General features: G+C 37.0%; 1 protein-coding gene across 5 annotated transcripts in view; it reads right to left on the minus strand.

The window, feature by feature from the left end:
* ERC1 (ELKS/RAB6-interacting/CAST family member 1) overlaps positions 1–19,515 on the minus strand; it is a 420,180-nt gene that overhangs the window by 264,449 nt on the left and 136,216 nt on the right. For all 5 annotated transcript variants that reach the window (XM_068560632.1, XM_068560635.1, XM_068560636.1 and 2 more), the window contains 3 exons: positions 6,176–6,313; positions 4,771–4,911; positions 3,394–3,534 (listed from right to left, as the gene is read on the minus strand). In XM_068560632.1, the coding sequence (XP_068416733.1) occupies positions 3,394–3,534; positions 4,771–4,911; positions 6,176–6,313 (420 nt within the window). The remainder of the gene's footprint in view (positions 1–3,393; positions 3,535–4,770; positions 4,912–6,175; positions 6,314–19,515) is intronic.

A 19,515-nucleotide genomic window follows, 5' to 3' on the forward strand; every position in this document is an offset into this window, starting at 1 on the left:
CATTTGTCACAATATGGATGGACCTTGAGAACATGCTAAGTGAGATAAGTCAGACAGAGTAGATAAATATCATTATGATTGCACTTATATATGGAATCTAAAACAAAAGCAAAAAGACCAAGCTCATAGATAGAAAAGACCGGTAGCCTGCCAGAAGTGGGGAGTCAGAGGTGGGCAACATGGGTGAAGGTGACCAGAAGGTACACATTTCCAGTTACAAAACAGTAAGTCCTGGGGATGTGATGTACAGCATGGTGACTATAAATATGTGCCGCATATGTCAAAGTTGCTAAGAGAATAAATCTTAAAAATTCTCATCACAAGAAAAAAAATTTATAACTATGTATATTGATGGATGTTCAATAGATTTACTGTGGTGATGATTTTGCAATGTATACAAATATTGAGTTGTTATGTTGTACACCAGAAACTAATAAAATGTTATATGTCAATTATACTACAATTTTTAAAAAGTGTTCTCACCACACACACGAAAAAAGGTAACTATTTAAGGTTGATGAATGTGTTAATTAGCTTGACTGTGGTAACCATTTCACAATGCACACATAGATTAAAGCATCATGTTGTACACCTTAAATATATACAATTTTTGGCATTGAAAAAGCTGAGGAAAAAGAAAAGAGTGAAAATGTATACTGCAAACTCTAGAGCAACCTATATTTAGGTTGGAGGAGGGCGTTGTGGGAGCAGTGTAATAGGAAAACATCACTAATTAATTAAAATGAAAAGTTACAGTTGTCCAGAATGAAAGAAGGGAAAATACGGAAAGTAACATAGCAATTAGCAGAAAAACAAGTAATAAATCAGAGTAGGGGGAAGCCACCAAGTCCCCTACCCAAAGATAACTTTATTTTTTCTCATGAACCTAAACACAAAGTTTAAGAGATCATAAAAATGACCAGCTATAGAACTATCATAACAAGGAGATTAAAAATAAACGAAGAGAAAATGTGGGATTGTCATAAATAGGCGAATTTAGAATATTAGTGAATAACATTTATTACTCTTGACAGTTACTGCTCAGTTTCATAATCCTAAATACATCTAACAGTCTTACCTTCTATATTCCAGTATTAAATAGAAAATTACCTCCACTTAAGTGAGGGGGGAAAAAAGTCAATTACCAAATCTGAATTAGTTAATCTCAAAAAAAGTATTTTCCTACTTATTCAAAAGTAACTTTAAGCTACTGGATTTTCTTCCTTTCCTTAACTTAAGAATATGACTTCATTTCTGGCATACCCTAAATAACGATTCATCACGAGGTGTTCATGCTGAACACACCCAATATATGTCAAAAGAACACCACCAAGCCTCAAGACTAGGCGGGGCGCCCTTCTCATCAGGAATCACAGGAACTGGACCCAGTTAATCAGAGTTGGTGACTCAGAGACAATAAGTATGAAAGTGCTTTGAAAACCACAAACTGCCATATAAACATTAGAGAGGTATAAATCAATGAAATGGATAGTAAATACCTGTACCAAATTCTAATATTCACTGGTATGGGTGACTATCACTGTTAAATTATCTCTTTCCAGGAAGCCTAATGCTAATAGAAGAAAAATATCAGATAATCGAGATTTTTACATTGTGGTCTTACATTTCATCTATAAAGGAGCTGCATATTTTAATCTTACTCTGAATTGCCAATTTTCTAAGAGTCTGGGGACTCTCAGGAGTAGAGTAAAATAGGATAAGAATGCCAAGAGAATTAATCAAGGTATAAATGGTATTTTGAATTTTAGGAGATTATTACTCCACTGGTAAGTTATTCCATATGGACACTATAGAGTTTTCTACTATGCTGTTATTTAAAGCAAAGCAAGAACAGTAATCAAGACAGTATGGGACTGGCACAAAAACAGAAATACAGATCAATGGAACAGGATAAAAAGCCCAGAGATAAACCCACTCACATATGGTCACCTTATTCTTGATAAAGGAGGCAAGAATATACAATGGAGAAAAGACAGCCTCTTCAATAAGTGGTGCTGGGAAAACTGGACAGCTACATGTAAAAGAATGAAAGCAGAACACTCCCTAACACCGTACACAAAAATAGACTCAAAATGGGTTAAAGACCTAAATGTAAGGCCAGACACCATAAAACTCTTAGAGGAAAACAGAGGCAGAACACTCTATGACATAAATCACAGCAAGATCCTTTTTGACCCACCTCCTAGAGAAACGGAAATAAAAACAAAAATAAACAAATGGGACCTAGAAACTTAGAAGCTTTTGCACAGCAAAGGAAACCATAAACAAGACGAAAAGACAACCCTCAGAATGGCAGAAAATATTTGCAAATGAAGCAATTGACAAAGGATTAATCTCCAAAATACACAAGCAGCTCATGCAGTTCAATATCAAAAAAACAAACAACCCAATCCAAAAATGGGCAGAAGACCTAAATAGACATTTCTCCAAAGAAGATATACAGATTGCCAACAAACACATGAAAGGATGCTCAACATCACTAATCATTAGAGAAATGCAAATCCAAACTACAATGAGGTATCACCTCACACCAGTCAGAATGGCCATCATCAAAAAATCTACAAACAATAAATGCTGGAGAGGGTGTGAAGAAAAGGGAACCCTCTTGCACTGTTGGTGGGAATGTAAACTGATACAACCACTATGGAAAACAGTATGGAGGTTCCTTAAGAAACTATAAATAGAACTACCATACAACCCAGCAATCCCACTACTGGGCATATACCCTGAGAAAACCATAATTCAAAAAGAGTCATGTACCACAATGTTCATTGCAGCTCTATTTACAATAGCCAGGACATGGAAGCAACCTAAGTGTCCATCAACAGATGAATGGATAAAGAAGATGTTGCACATATATACAATAGAATATTACTCAGCCATAAAAAGAAACGAAATTGAGTTATTTGTAGTGAGGTGGATGGACCTAGAGTCTGTCACACAGAGTGAAGTAAGTCAGAAAGAGAAAAACAAATACCGTATGCTAACACATATATGCGGAATCTAAAAAAAAAAAAAAAAAAGTTATGAAGAACCTAGGGGCAGGACAGGAATAAAGATGCAGACGTAGAGAACGGACTTGAGGACATGGGGAGGGGGAAGGGTAAGCTGGGATGAAGTGAGAGAGTGGCATGGACATATATACACTACCAAACGTAAAATAGACAGCTAGTGGGAAGCAGCCGCATAGCACAGGGAGATCAGCTCGGTGCTTCGTGACCACCTAGAGGGGTGGGATAGGGAGGGTGGGAGGGAGACGCAAGAGGGAGGAGATATGGGGATATATGTATATGTATAGCTGATTCACTTTGTTATAAAGCAGAAACTTAAAAAAAATAAATAAAGCAAGAAATTGGAAAAGTTTTCTTTAACCTTTTTCAACTGCGAGTCCATCTTCAGACACTCTTCCTTCTTCTGCTCCAAAGCAATTTCTAGTGTCTTAAGCCGTGAGTCCTTTTTCAGTCCTGCGGAAGCCAGGGAAGAAGCATGCTCTTTCAGATCCAAGAGTGAAGCCTAAAAGAAGCAACATACATCTAGAATAAATACTACTTATTAACAAAATGGAGATTTAAATTCTTAAATTTATTTTCCTGGTGGTTTGTAGTTTCTTTCCATTAGCATATACTGACATATTTCCATTTCAAGAACATGAAATACAGAACAACAACATTAGCTCTGGCTTTCAAGTTCTAACTAAAACAGAATGAATTCCCAAGAAATACCAACTGAATAGTGATTTAAAGAGCTCTACCAGGGCTTCCCTGGTGGCGCAGTGGTTGAGAGCCTGCCTGCCGATGCAGGGGACACGGGTTCGAGCCCTGGTCTGGGAGGATCCCACATGCCGCGGAGCGACTGGGCCCGTGAGCCACAATTACTGAGCCTGCGCGTCTGGAGCCTGTGCTCCGCGGCGGGAGGCCGCGGCGGTGAGAGGCCCGCGCACCGCGATGAGGAGTGGCCCCCACTCGCCGCAACTGGAGAGAGACCTCGCGCAGAGACGAAGACCCAACACAGCCAAAAACAAATAAAAAAAAAAAGAGCTCTACCAATACATATCCATTCCCACAAAATAAATGGAAGTAGATCAAGCTTTGTGAATGTAAGCAGTCAACCTTAGTAGCTACACTGACTTTTTTCTTCTCTTCTAATTTTGGAAGAAACATTCTATTAGAAACTTAAATTCCCATAAATTTTCCTAAAGATATTAGAAAGAAAACCCTGAGAATGTCCCTAAAGCTCATTATTATATGATCACAAGGCATTAGGCATTTCTGCTATTTAGGTGACATCGACAAGATTCTTCAAAAGTAAAATCAAAGTATATTAAGTCACCTAATTGGTCAACAATCATTTAAGATTCCTCTGCCAATGCTGAGGTGATCGTTAAGAGCTGATGTAAATAAACTGTCCTCCTTGTGCATATTCCGTTCGTCTATCAGCTTTCTCACCATTAGCACAATATTTCTCCAAATGTAACTGGAGAAATACTGTTATTTTAGGATCTGTAAAACGTCATTAACAAGTAAGAAGCCAATTCATAACAGTTGGAAGAGGTAAGAGGTAAGACTTAGGAAATAAATGATTCAATCTACTATATCTCTGCAAAGCTTCCTGAAATAATCCCTGCTACAAGAAGATTCTTTAAATCTTCCAACAGACCCTTTTTTTATATGCATTATGTAAACACCAACAACATATACACACAATGCACTGGCTAAGCAAACCAAATAATTCCATTTTGGTGATCTTGACCTCTTTCTCTGAGAGGTCGCCTTGCAATAGGCTGACTTTTTCTTTCAGGTCTTTAAGATCTTTTTTGTAGTTATCAATTTCCTCCTGCTTTTCTCGCTCATCTCGGTCCCGCTGGTCCTTTAAGCGTTCGATTGTCCGCTCCTGATAAGAGAGCACATCAATACATGAGAAAATTCCTTTCATACTTCTATCATATGACTGCAATTCAGCTTCTAGCTGATAAAATTTCACACTTCCATCCTCCATTCAAAAGACAGTGATAGGTCGTTAATAATTTACCTTTTAAAGAATTCAACCTTCCAACCTATCTTGCCCTAACATACATCTGGTTTTGTTCTTTTGATTCCCCTAGGTTTCTTTTCCTATAACCTTAATTGGTATTAGATGTCCCTAGAGTATTCTTTTGGAATAATCTCATTTATTCAAATCCCAAGCAACAAAAAACTTATACATATACCCTAAGGACAATAAGTAGCAAATTATTTCTTTTCTATATATAATTCACATGTTGCCTACAAAGCAATGGAAACAACTCACAACTCACACAGCAAACAGGAGGAGGTTGGAGAGATTATGATTTGTTGAGCTTAAAGCATAAAGAAGGATAAAGAAAAGAGAAACCATTAAAACTTCTGTCAACAGATACTCAGGAAGTTTGAAAGTTGAAGCAATTTAATATATTTATGGGTATCATTTTTGAATATATTCAGGGATCAAGCCTTGATCCCTGGGCAGGAAGCCCGAAACATTGAGTCCAAGAGGCTTAAGGAGCAGCAACCCTATCCCTTAAAGAAAAAATAAGAAGAAGAAGAAGAAGAATCCAATTAAAATGCCCCACCAAGAGTCCTTAAACCTCCTCCAAGACATTAACACTTGTCATGTTGGGCCACTTCTTTATTTAGTCAACCATTCCTGAAAAAACTAGGTTTGCTCATGAAGGCAAAATGAAGTGGCAAGGCCACGACTAGAAAAACAGCAAGTACACTGTATTAATAACTAAAACCCACGAATATATTAGATCCCGATGCGGCACAGTAAAAGAGAACTAATGTTGCCTCCCGATGGTCAGTGTCTGACATTCCCACATCACCGAATTCTAGCTGACCATACACATAAAAAGAAGATAGTAAACAGGGGGCACATGGCTGATTCTTTAGAAACGTCAGCCACTGCCCTCCAGGACAGAATCCATCCTGCCTAGCAACAGGTGCTTAAATTGGCAACAACAAAACGAACCTTCTTTCCCTTACACTGGGTACGTCAGCAACAGTACAGGCAGCTCTTTTCCCTTTTGCCAAAGCGACTTCTTCTGTCTCCTCTATCAAGTCTCATCACTAAAGTGACTTTCAGATTAATGAGAAAGCAGAAGAAATGTGTCTGTGAGGAGTCTGGGCCAGTCACCCACCTTCTCGGCAAGGGCCTCCTCCAAAGTAGTCAAGGCGGTGTCAGTGTTGGTGGTGTCAGCCTGCAAGGATTTGACTCGCTCCTTCAAGCTGCTCATCTGCTTTTCCTTATCTCTAAGTTGCTCTTGGAGATTTTCAATCTGAGTTGTGCACACACATTTAAGGGGGGGAAAAAAAGGAAATTAAGAGAAATACAAACAATCACAATAAAAATCATTTTAAGTTGGAAACAGGTAGATCAGGGTTGTCAGTGTGTGCTCTGTAGAAGTAATTTAACCCTAAGGGTCTTAGAACTTCATGCAAAGCTTTAAACTGAGAACTTATAGCCCGAAGAGAGAAAAGACATACACATGGGTATGGTCATACATGCAGAGTCATAAATCTCTATAAAGAAATATGGAAAGTAGCTGGGGAGAAAAGACCCAACATATAGGGATGGGGATAAAGGGAAGACCTACAGAGAGGAACGCCATGAGAAACTGGATTACTTCCAAAGCAACAGTGTAAATGCCCAGAGAGATTCCTTTAAAACATGCTGAGGGAGGACAGCAAATTGAACAGCTGGATGCTAAGAAAAACAAATCAGCTGTAAAAAAGGAAAAACTGTTCTTAAATGCTAGTGTTCAAGTTAGGTTTTTATATCATCTTTTATTTCAACAGCAAGCATTTTCAATGAAATTTATTATTATAGTTATTCATTCCTTCATATACACTAGTATGCATTCATTTACTCAAAAAACTATTGGTGAATTCTCTACTATATGCCAGGCACTAGTGACACAAAGAAAAATGAACAGACTCATTTTCATTATAAGATGGGAAGGGGACTTTATGTAGCTGAATCCAAGCTATGGATGGGCTTCTGTGCCATCCTAATGAGCACACATTTTACTCTAGACAGATGGTAACTATTAGGGACTTTTAAGCAAAGAAACAGTCCGGTCAGTTCTGTATTTCAGACTGATAATTCTGATAGCTGTGGAGAAGATATTCAATATCTAAGGGGAGTTACGTAGAGACATGAAAACAGCTAGGAGATCGTATCAATTCAGGTAAAAGAGTTTGGAAACTAAATGAGCTAAGAGAGATGGAAAATAGGGGATGGGTTTGTGAAATAGTGTGGAAACAGCATATTATCACTAGGGAGACTCCCGTACACACAATGAAAAATAGTAAGCAAAAATATGGAGGAACTGTAGAGAGATATTCTTAATAAGCGAAAGGAAAATAAGTAAGACAACTATTCTAAAACTCACAAACTTCATTCTTTCATTCAGCTACGTGCCAGGCAGTTTTCTAGGTGTTGAGGATATAGAATTAATCCAAACAGACAAAAATCCCTACCCTCAAAGAGCTTAATCCTAATACAGTAGACAAGGAATGAATGAATGAAATGAACATAGTATGTAGGATGGTGATAAGTCCTACAGAGAAAAATGAAGCAGGAGAATATAATATCATCGTCTACTCTTGAACTAGCTGGTTTATTTCACATGGCTTTCAAAAAGCCACATAAATGTTATCTGTTTTGGGATGACTTTCTTGCTCTTACCCCATGACAATAAGATGACCACAGTCTGTATGCCATCACACATGAACAAAGTATTGATCTACATACATACATATACATATCCCCCATTCTTTTCTCTATCTATACATTTATCTCCATTCTTCCATCTATCTATACATTATAACATGAATCTCCAACCATATTGTTATTACTCATTCTATACACATCTCCACAAATAGACTGGATCTTACTCCTCTACCCCAGCTTTGTATCTTCATATCTGGCACACATCAGGTCTATAATAAATACTGGTTCATTAGTCAGTAAATAATACATAAGCTTGGACTTTTATAAACTGTATTTAGGCATACACATAAACTTCTGCCAAGAAAAGAACGACAAAAGAACCTAAATCCAACCTTCAAATAATTCTTGCATCAATCAATTTAATATAAGCTCTTTAAGGGTCTGCTTCATTCCAAGCAGACCCTTCCAAGGGGAAGAAAAAAAGGTCCCTCTCTACAGTCCCTGAGAATTCCACAGCAGAACAAATAAGCTAAGCAAAGATTCAGCGAACTCAGAATAGGGAACCATGAGTACTGTTAGGCTTGGATTTTCACTCTTTAACGAAGGAAGAATCCTACAGGTGAGCCATTGAAACTGGCTCCAGTCTTTTCCATGCCAATAAAGTCCAAAGCATACTGTGAGAGAAAAGACCATCACATATGAAAAGCATTAGTTTCCTTTAGTTTAATCAGACACTCCTATTGGACTCTCATATGGATCAATACTTAGGTAAATTCACAACCACTAAAGAGATTTTGCCACTTAAAAATCTAGTACTCCATAAAATACAGAAGGCAATGCCCTGGTGTTTACATATTTAACCAGCTGTGCGGGTCATCCTAGTTGCTGACATATAAACCTTACACACAAAAAAAAGATATGATCATTCTGTTGATTAGACTTTTTTTACCAAGAAAGAGCAGTACAACCACCTTTTTTTAAAAATAAAACTTCATAGAACCAACCAAGTTTTACATACAAGAAAACAGAGATTTGTTTTATGAGCCCACCTAATATACAAACAGCCCTTACATGCATAATAAGGATTATACCCTTCTTTCTCCTCCATCATCAGCATCTAAGAAATAATTAAGACGTTAACTGTTAACAATTCCACTTGTATAATTTGTATGTAGTCCAACTATTAAAGGGATCCATTATTCTTTGCCAGCAAAAACAAAAACAAACAAACAAACCAACAAACAAAAAGACTTTTCCTGATATACTCAGGTGCAGAAGCTGCTAAACCAGGTAAAATCCCCATTAACAAGTTCTCCCTAAGCTATTTTCTTATCCAATTACCCAGCTGTCTAAACTGTTGAGTTGGAGGGGAGGAAGAAGATGGCTATTCCTGGACAGCAGAAATAGCCATTCCACAGTGAAGAAAGGGCAGCGCTCACTAGAGCTGTCTCCTTTGGGCAAGCTGCTGTCAGCAAGGAAGACTTGCAGTAGATGCAGATATGTGCAAACCAGGTGCAAGAGCATTAACCCAAAAGAGGCTCTGTGTGGTGTGTGGGAGGATGGGTGTGTACAAAGCACTTTCCGTTTACCCAGCATCATGATGGACAGCAGCTGAATCCTACTGAAAACTCCTTTTATATATCCTCACTTTGGTTGTGACTCAAAATCGTGATTTTGTGATCAAGGCTCTCTGGGTTCAGACGTTGCTAACCAAGGGGTGTATGAATGCTATCATATTAATCTTGCCATTATTCTCTTCTTTTAACTAATCCAATATAGAGGCTATGAAAACTGTTCACCCTAATAGTCCCATATCACACCATTTCAGTATTTACTATGCAATTTCTATAAAATATATAGTTGAAATCCCATTCTATACCAAGTTCAATTATCCACAGGATCTAAAATATACTATTTACAAAAGCTTTGAATATAACAGCTAAGAGAAAAACTGGATCAGTTATGCACATACTCGACTATTAATGATAAAGATGACTGTTTCAGAATCATGCTAAGTGGAAAAATACTCCTTTAAATATGCTCAGAATATCTACCCAAGAAAAAGAGGAAAACTTTCCATTTTGTAGAAACAGAAACCACAGAATCCCTAAAATGGCAATATGATAAAAACAACAAAAAATTACTCGTGATGGGGGTGGTGGAGGAGGCGGCGGCAGTGGTGACAAGAGGGACCACTAACACAGAGAGTGTGGTATGTGTCAGGCACTGTTTTCAGAAATCTATGTATAACAACTATTGAAGCTCTACCACAAGACTATAATTATTAGGCAATCTAGCTCCAGAATTCTACTCTTAATCACTGTGCTATAAATAATATGTTCTATGATGGGGGGGGGGAAGAAGAATCACACAAAGATGTCTCAAGCATCTTTCCATAAATGATTCCTTGTTATTAAGTAGTGTTTATCAATAAACACAATGTTATTACTACGGTCACATATGAAAATATTCTCCCCTACAGAGGCAAAGAAGGAAGGGTGGAGGTACCAAACCACTGCCAATGCAGAAGAGCATCTTCCATGTACTTCCGTGTATAGTCAAACATAACACACTAAAGCTGGTGGGCAGAACCAAAGGTACTTGATATCAGGATCAATATCATGATAGTATTAAGACAGTCTGTTTAGCCTTTCAAGGGGTAGAAGGAGGCTAGTTTATTTATACACACGGACTAAGGAGCACTTAACAATAGCTAAAAAAGCTTTTCTTCTTTTACTTTAATAACTTATACTTAATAATATTGAAAATTAATAAAAAATTGTTGCAGAAAATAATGTATTTTATAATTCTATGGGCTCTTCCTACTTTATGCATAACCGATCTGTATTAAGAAGAAATCATTAAGCAGCTATTAACATGTATTCAATTTCTGCATGAGTAAAACTGTGTAGAGATCGAAGGAATTGGTGTTTATTCTATATTATCTGTGTCCCTGGTGATAAATAGGGAGGGGAAGGGTCAATCAGGTTTATACATACAGCCTAAAATCATAGAGAAGAACTAAGAGTGAAGAATTCAAGAAGGAAACACTTCTTAAATAACTATTTAGAGAAGGAAGGCGTTTTCCTTAAAATGATCTAATTAGAGTGTAACTCTGTTAACTGGGCTAGAAAGAAAATAGAAATAATTATTATATGATATAGAGCCTTTCTTCTCCTCGTACAATTTTTATTTTACAAAGAGAGAAAAACTGATGAAAGAGGAGGAAGACTAACGCAGAATGCATGCTGCACGTGAATCCATCAAATCTGCACACCAGCTCCACACTGGCACAGATTGCTTAACATCTTTTGTTTTGGTTTTTATCAGCATTGCCAGTTGTCAGAAACTATCATGGTTCAACGTGGGTGATTTATTCCTAGTCAAGTGGAACTGACTACTCTGCCGCTGAGGTCCTAATCACTGAGCAAACGTAGAAGGGACTTCCTACAGGATGTGGTTCTAAGGACAAGAAATCCCAAAATACTCCTTGCAGTCACCTAGCTACCTGGAACATCATTTAAAGGAAAGAATTTTTTGGATGATGCCTCCACACTTGTTCTAAGCAGCCATCAGCGTCAAATGTACTGTGGAAAGCAAGTTACTCAGAAAGGCTCTGACCTTTACCTTCTTGGTTAATAATACCTCTCAGTATCAGTGGTAAAAGTACAGTCTGGATGAACTGGTCATAATCAGCTGGCAAAAGAGATCTACAGTGATCAATGGAATCTAAAAAGGAAAAATTCACTAAGTCCCCTGATCTACGCAACTGTTTGTCTACCATCCTGCAGGCCTGTGAAATGCACTAACAAGGCACAACTATACTTTACCAAAATGATCAGGGTTTGCCCAGACTGTACTGGCCTCTAAATTTTACTTGTCCAGTTATGTGTTTCCAACGATTAGAGGATACAAGAGCAACAAAGTCATGTGGAACTCTAAGCAGTGTTTTAAACACAATTTAGGTTGTTAAAACTCCCATATCTATATTCTCAATTACTGTTTAGGGTCTTTAATAAGCCCAGCAAAGATTCTGGCTGACAACCAATTATTTCTTTGGTTGAGTTTCCCTCCCAATTGTGCTATTTTCTCATCATATAAGTAATGGACGGATTACAGTGATGAATAAATAGCTAGCTATGTCCCACTGGGCAAGTTACTTGTTCTTTCTAATTACCTACCTACAAGACAAAGACCACTAATATTCCTTTCAATTCTAAAATACAACTGTATTCTTATGATGGGAAAGACGAGAACATTTAAAAAATAATAAACTTCAGCAGAGTACTACTGTATTTTATCTTAAAAACTGTTCAAATCGAACTATACAGGAAGTATAGGTGTGACCTTTAGGAAAATACAGAGTCCATTGCTCCGGTTAGATTTTATTAATTGCTGGGAGGGAAAATAAGTTCCTTGATAGACTTGCTCATGGCACAGATAATGGAACTAGGGACCTCTTGAATTAAAATAACTGGATAATATGAAGCAAAAGCTGGTGAGACCAAAGGTCACACTGCTAGTCAAGATCTGCTTGGTAGACAATTAAGGAAATGGCTCAAATACTTCTTTTTATATCTGGCAGGCATATATAAAAACTTGACGGATATTCATATGCTAAAACTGCTCAAAAAAAAAAAAAAACAACAAAAAGAGGACCCATAAACCCACGGTGGCTGTCCTTGTGAAGCAGCGGCAATGATGAGACTGTACCTAGGACCTCAATTCACACCTATACGAATGGCATCCCTTGAAGCTGTACGATAACAATAGATAGAACACTCTTAGATCTAATAGTTCACTACATTTTAGTGATGAAAGAACTCAGTATTTTTAAGTAACTAATTAAAGCAGACACACTAGGCCTAGTTTCTGCCCATCCCCCCACAAAGAACCACTATTCTTTGTATTACTTATTACCAATAACAAAGTCGGGAAGAATCAAGTACATAACAATAGAAGGCTAGCTAAATTAAATATGCTCTATCAACCATTACAGTTCATATACTTGATGATTAATTAAGGATATGCAAACTTCTTTATTATATAATATTACATGAAAAAGAAAAGTTATAAAAATGTACAATATTATCCCAATTTGAAAGAAAAGTTTATTTTTACATAGAATTTTCCTTGTTATACCTTTTCCACATTTTTCAAATATTCAGAATGGACATACATCATTTCAATGATAATGACAAAAGCAATAATTTTCTAACTCTTATCTGAGAAATCTTAGGATTTACAAGAAATATGATTAGGATCATGATAAGAGAGATTCTCCTAACATATGCACTTACCAACATGGGAAATCTCTAGGGGTTTCTGTGGGACATGTGAGCATTTCTATTTAACCCACACCTTCCACAGGTTCATACTGTGGGACCAAACCAAGCTGTCAGAGACTTGGGGGGTTTTCCGCAATGCCAAAGGAAGACTGAGAGATAACAAATGAATCCAGAGAAACCAAGACTTTCAAAACCTATTTGAAATATAAGGTCCAAAGGAAACAGCAATAGGATGCTTCACATATTTTAAGTCTAAATTCAAGTTCATCTCAATCAATTTTTATTTTAGCCAGGCCTACTTTTATGGCCTGAAGTAAGCTAACTTGTACTAAAAGTCAATCCTAGTGTGACAAGGCTGGGTTTCCCAAGAAGCAGACCTTGAGACAGATTTTACTGTTCAAGAAATTAGAGGGTGCTCTTGGGATCAATACCAGTGGAAAGGAAGTTGTGGGGGGGGCGGAGCATGATGGTGCAGAGGGAGAAATTAGGCTGCCATGAAGTCCCAAAGGATTCAGACAACCCCATGGGGAGCTCTGAATCTGCGATGACCTTTCAGAGTTGCCCCAAGTCAGGGCAATGGATTCAAGCCCTTGTACCCTACAAGGATCAATCATTGGACACCAATGGGAAGGGATGTGGCCTTGTACAAGGTAGGTCTCTTTAGCCAACGCAATCTCCATAGGGGATACTTCCAGCACCTGGGGGAATACATCCTTCAACCCTCGGGGGGGGTCTGGGTCACTCATCACAGCATCCATTATACCCAGCAGCTATGTATGCTCTTTCTAGTTAAATAATATTTAACATGAAATTGTAATTGCCCTCAATTTATGCTGTATTTGAACCATATACATAATTTTGTGGCTTTGTAAAACCTAGAGACCCTTGTATCCCCACTTGATTGTTTCACCAATGGTGGGCATTTTGAAGCAGGAGTTCAGGGGTGGCCTTTAAGGTGTGTCTGACATCCCAGTCCACACAAATGAGCCATGAGCATTTTTACATGACGAGCACCCACAGCTTTCATCAGATTGTCAAAAGGGTAGGAGAAAAGTTAAAAACCATTAATTAGTGGCATTCTTTTCAAATACCCACAATATTTTCTAAAACGAATAGCCACTTCACTTAAAATTGCTTGCTTAGCTGTTTTACAAAGATACTGTGTTACCAAATTTGCTGTGTAAGAGTTTGGCCTGGTTGGGATGCAGGGAGAACAGATCCAAACAACAGTTCCTCACCTATATGCAATGGAAGCCCAAGAATCTTATTAAATTTAGTAAATTCTCCTTGGTCAACTTGAATGATTTTTCTAATCTGAAAAACCCCTGTAGGAAAAAAAAAGTGTTAGGAGAAAAAAGTAAGGAGGTCTGGCAATTACAGGAAGATAAAACAGATAAAGGACAAAATACATGTCTGATGCTGGAAGCTATTTTCTGGTGAGGGTGTACATATCGGTATGGCAGAGAGAAGGAAGAGCACAAAAAGCTACTTCATCAAAGTTTGATTTAATAATTTCTTCAGGAGGTTAATTATTTCAACTTCTCAACTAGAGTTGACAGGCACCTAGGCGTCTATCCAAACAGGCATTCCCACAGGTGAGAATGCAATGCAAGTTAATTCATGCCAAATTATAAGCAGTTTTAAGCAGAAGAAAATATTAACTGTGCTTCAAAACTTTGATCAAGCATTTTTTTTCCAAATCCTTTGCCTCTTTCTAGATACTTATCTATGTAATATTTATACTCTGACAAGTTCCTGCTACAAGGTCTCCTGAGAGACTACTAAGAACAACCTTTGTCCCAAAAGGAATCTGACCCTTCCATATTGACTTGTTAATTACCATTTTTCAAGTTTAAAATATGTTTTCAGTCAAAACAGAAGTCAGGGCACTCCAAACTAGAGCTTGCAAGACTCTGAGACTATTAATATGGCATACGATCAATAGAAAATGGACACATTACATAAATCCTCAAATTATTCACGAAGCTACTTAAAAGTCCAAAGAAATGATGTTTTAATAAGAGTCAAAATTAATTCTGTGTTGTACAAAGCATTACACGATAAGCCTTTGAATGCTTCTTGTTTATATTATACCCTAGCACTGGAAAATAAAGCATTTATCCAAAGGCTATGTTCTCTCAGGTCCATTCCTATTGCCTCCATGATAATGGTGGTAGAACAAGTTTCTACCTCTCTCCAGGTGAAAAATACAAGGCTCTTTAAAAACACATCCACTCTTATCCCAGGAATGCAAGATTGATTCACCATACAAAAATCAATCAATATAATGTACCATATTAATAAAGAACAGAAACCACATGATCATCCCAATAACTACAGAAAAAGCATTTGACAAAATCCAACACCTCTTCATGATAAAAAACACTCAATAAACTAGGAATAGAAGGGAACTTCCTCAACTGGATAAAAGGCATCTGTAAAAAACCCAGTTAACATCATACTTAAGGTGAAAAATGAAAACCTTTCCCCTAAGATAAAGAACAAGACAAGGATGTCCACTCTCACCACCTCTATTCATCATTATACTGGACAATTAGGGAAGGGCAATTAGGGAAGAAGAAGAAATAAAAGGCAGCCACATTGGAAAGAAAAGGTACAGCTACCTCTATTTGCAGATGGCTTTATCTTATACATAGAAAATACTAAAGAATCCACTAAAACACCATTAAAGATAATAAACCAATTTAGCCAAGTTTCAAAACCCAAGACCAATAAACAAAAATCACTTGTATGTCTTTACACTAAAAATAAATAATCTAAAAATGAAGTAAAGAAAATTCCATTTACAGTAGCATCAAAAATAATAAAATATTTAGGAATAAATTTAAAGAAGTGCAAGGCTTGTAAACTGAAAACTACAAAACATCAATGAAAGACACTAAAAACAACCTAAATAAGTTAAAAGACATCCTGTGTTGATCAACTGAAAGACCTGATGTTGGGGGGAGGGGGTTACTTCTTTTTTTGGACTCCCAAAAGCCAAAACGATCTTGAAAAGGAACAAAGGTAGAGGATTCACAGTGTCCAATATCAAAACCTACTACAAAGCTACAGTAACCAAGACAGCGTGATGTGGGAAACAAACAGACATATAAATTGATGGAACAGAACTTAAAGTTCAGAAATGAACATGTGTGTCTATGTACAACTGATTTTTAGCAATGGTCCCAAGACCATTCAGTGGAAAAAGAACAGTCTTTTCAACAAATGGTGCTGGGACAAATGGATATCCACATGCAAAATAATGAAGTTGGAGCCCTACCTTACACCACATACAAAAATTAACTAGGAATGGACCAAAGACCTAAATGTAAAAGCTAAAACTATAAAACTCTTAGAAGAAAACACAGGAGGAAATCTTTGTGACCTTCAATTAGGCAATGGTTTCTTAGATATGATGTCAAAAACATAAGCAACTAAGGAAAAAACAGATAAATTGGACTTCATCAAATTTAAAACTTTTGTGCATCAAAGGATGCTATCAAGACAGTGAAGAGATAACCCAGAGAATGGGAGAAATATGTGCAAATCACTTATCTGATATGGATGGAATCTCCCAAATAAAGACTTTCTAGAACTCAATAAAAAGACAAATAACTCAATTTAAAAATGGGCAAAGGATCTGAATAGACATTTCTCCAAGGAAGATACACAGATGGCCAGCAATTACATGAAAAGACATTCAACATCATTAGTCATTATGGAAATAGAAGGCAAAACCACAACAACATACCACTGCACACCCATTAGAATGGCTATTTGAAAAAGAAAAATAACTAGTGTTGGCAGAAATGTAAAATGGTTCAGCCACTTTAGAAACAGTTTGACAGTTCCTCAAAAAGTTACAGGTAAAGTTAACATCAATTCCATCCCAAGATATAAACTCAAGAGAAATGAAAAACATATGTTCATACAAAAACTTGTGCATAGATGTAACATAATCATTATTCAAGTGGAAACCACCCAAACATCCAGAAACTGATGGATGGATAAAAAAAAAAGTGCTATATTCATTACAATGGAATATTATTCAGCCGTAAAAAGGAATAAAGTACTGACACTTGCTACAACATAATGAACCTTGAAAACATTAAGTTAAAGAAGCAAGACATAAAAAGCTACATATTATATGATTACATTTATATGAAATGTCTAGAATAGGCAAATTGATAAAGACAAAAAGTAGGCAGTGGATGCAGAGTATAGGGGTTGTGACAGGTATGGGTTTCTTTTTAGGGTCATGAAAATGTTCTGGAACTGGACAAAAGTGATGGTTGCACAACCTTGTAAGTATACCAAAAACAACTGAATTATATAGTTTAAATTAGTAAAGTTTATGGTATGTGAATTATATCTCAATTAGGGAGGGAAAAAAGCATCAATCCAATTAACCCCATGGTGCTAGCTTTAAAAGTCAAGGTTCCCCCCTCCCCCCCCCCACCCAGGGGTTTTTACAACCAAAAAATGTTTCTAGACCTTGTACAATGCCCCTTTTGAGACAAAACTGCCTCTCCCTTCCCAATTAAGAAACACTGATATAAATGGAATGAAATTATAATCTATTAATTTGAAGCGTCAATCTTTAAAAAGCATAGTTTCTGTGACAGAATAAGAAAACAGAAAAAAAAAAAAAGTCAAGGTTCCCAATATCCATCAACAAAGCGTGAAACTACTCTAGTAGTGAGATTTATCTGGCGTTATTCCCCAAATAACACAAATACAAATAACAGTTTAGTCAAGGTTCTCTGTTCTTAATGGACTTAAAAATTCTCTTGCAATCACTGTGTCATCCATGCACATACTCAGTCTGACGCGCTTCTAGATGGCATCTCTTCCACGTTAGATCACTAATACACAAAAGTTTTCATCTAGATGGTTGTGCTGCTCACCTATGACGATCTCCAAATTAAATACGTAGCATTAATTCACCTTCTGCTGTCAGCCTGCCCTTTCCACACACCTTATTCCTCTGTACCCTTTTCCTATCCATTATTTTCATACCCAGTGATAATGCCTCAATTGGGTAAAACAATTTAAAACTGTTTAGAATTCCTTCTGGTTTGAAGTGACTTCTGTTGACAGCAATGGATGATAGTAGAAGTCCTATGAATAAGAGATTAAAACACTGAGCAGAACATGGAAATATACAAAAAAGTCATACGACAACAGAAAAGAAAGTGAGAGCTTTGTTACCATACCACACAAACAAAATCTCGCCCTAACGTTCTCAATCCTTTATCCAACATTTTTATTCAGCTGCAGCAGATATTTTGCACAGACGGCCGCAACAATGTCTCCGACTTCACGTGCTCTTCTGTAAGTGGCTTTGCCACTCCTCCAGTAAGACGTGGAGTATTTTCCTTGACGCCCCCGCCACCAAATCAAGTTAGGTCCTGTGACTACTGTGACCAAAAGAGTACAGACAAAAGGAATCCCCTGCTGCTTCCAAACCAACTCCTAGCGTAACCCTTAACTGGCCATGGAGCCACAGAGCCAGAGGCCAAGGAATACCCAGGCAGGAGGTACGCAAATAAGAAACCATCCTGGTAGTGGGTCACCCAGCTGCAGACACCCCCAGCTGTCACCAAACAAATCAGGGACAAACTACGGAAGAGAGCCCTTCCTGAATTCCTGATTCACAAATAAAATGACTGTTTACTCCACTAAGCTTCAGCGATAGTTTATTATGCAGCGAGAGGTTTTCCTCCCCCTGTCTATCTTTACAATGCTATTGCTCTTTCTGTTTTCATCACTGATATCGAAAGTGTATTGTTTCTAGATAATCAGAAGATAGGGATGAGGCATGTTGTGTTTTCTTTTATTGTTTTTATTTTTTGGAGAGGGGTGTTCTGGAAGAGGAGGGATGGTGAGGAGGAACATATCATAATGAAAAGATATTTTGTAACAAAGTAAACTAAGATCCTCCCTTTTTTAGGGAATAATTCTTCAATCATTGTTAAGATGTCACTTGTATAATACCAGCATCATTTAAAAACAGTTATCTACTGACAAATGGAAGTTAAATCAGACTTTGCAAGTTCAACTATCTACCCTCCTTAAGGTTTACTTGAAAAAGTGAGGGGAGAAAAGTTATATGAAGCAAAGTAAATCCATATGGAGCGTATTTCCCCAGCAGAAAAGTTATCAGCAATCAGACTTCATTTACTATGCATTGTTTTTTCAATAAAATATTTCAAGAATTTAGCTATACATATTTTCCACTGAGGAAAAAATTTTTTAATTAAACTGAGTTCTATTAAAAAATAATAAAGAAAGAAAGAAAAGGGAAAATTCTAATGCCTAAGTATATTAAGTTTCCAACTTAAAATCCAATTAGGGCCTGACCTGCTCTTCTTTCAACTTAGCTTCATTAACGGCTGGCTTGTGATTTAAAAATAATATTTAGAAAACATTACAATTAATCCTTATTAAAAATAAAAGCACAATTTTTAAAATATTAATTTTCTCAGAATAAATTAGTAAATACTGTTTTCAA

The sequence above is a fragment of the Eschrichtius robustus genome, chromosome 13 (assembly GCF_028021215.1).
Source record: "Eschrichtius robustus isolate mEscRob2 chromosome 13, mEscRob2.pri, whole genome shotgun sequence".
Classification (NCBI taxonomy): domain Eukaryota; kingdom Metazoa; phylum Chordata; class Mammalia; order Artiodactyla; family Eschrichtiidae; genus Eschrichtius; species Eschrichtius robustus.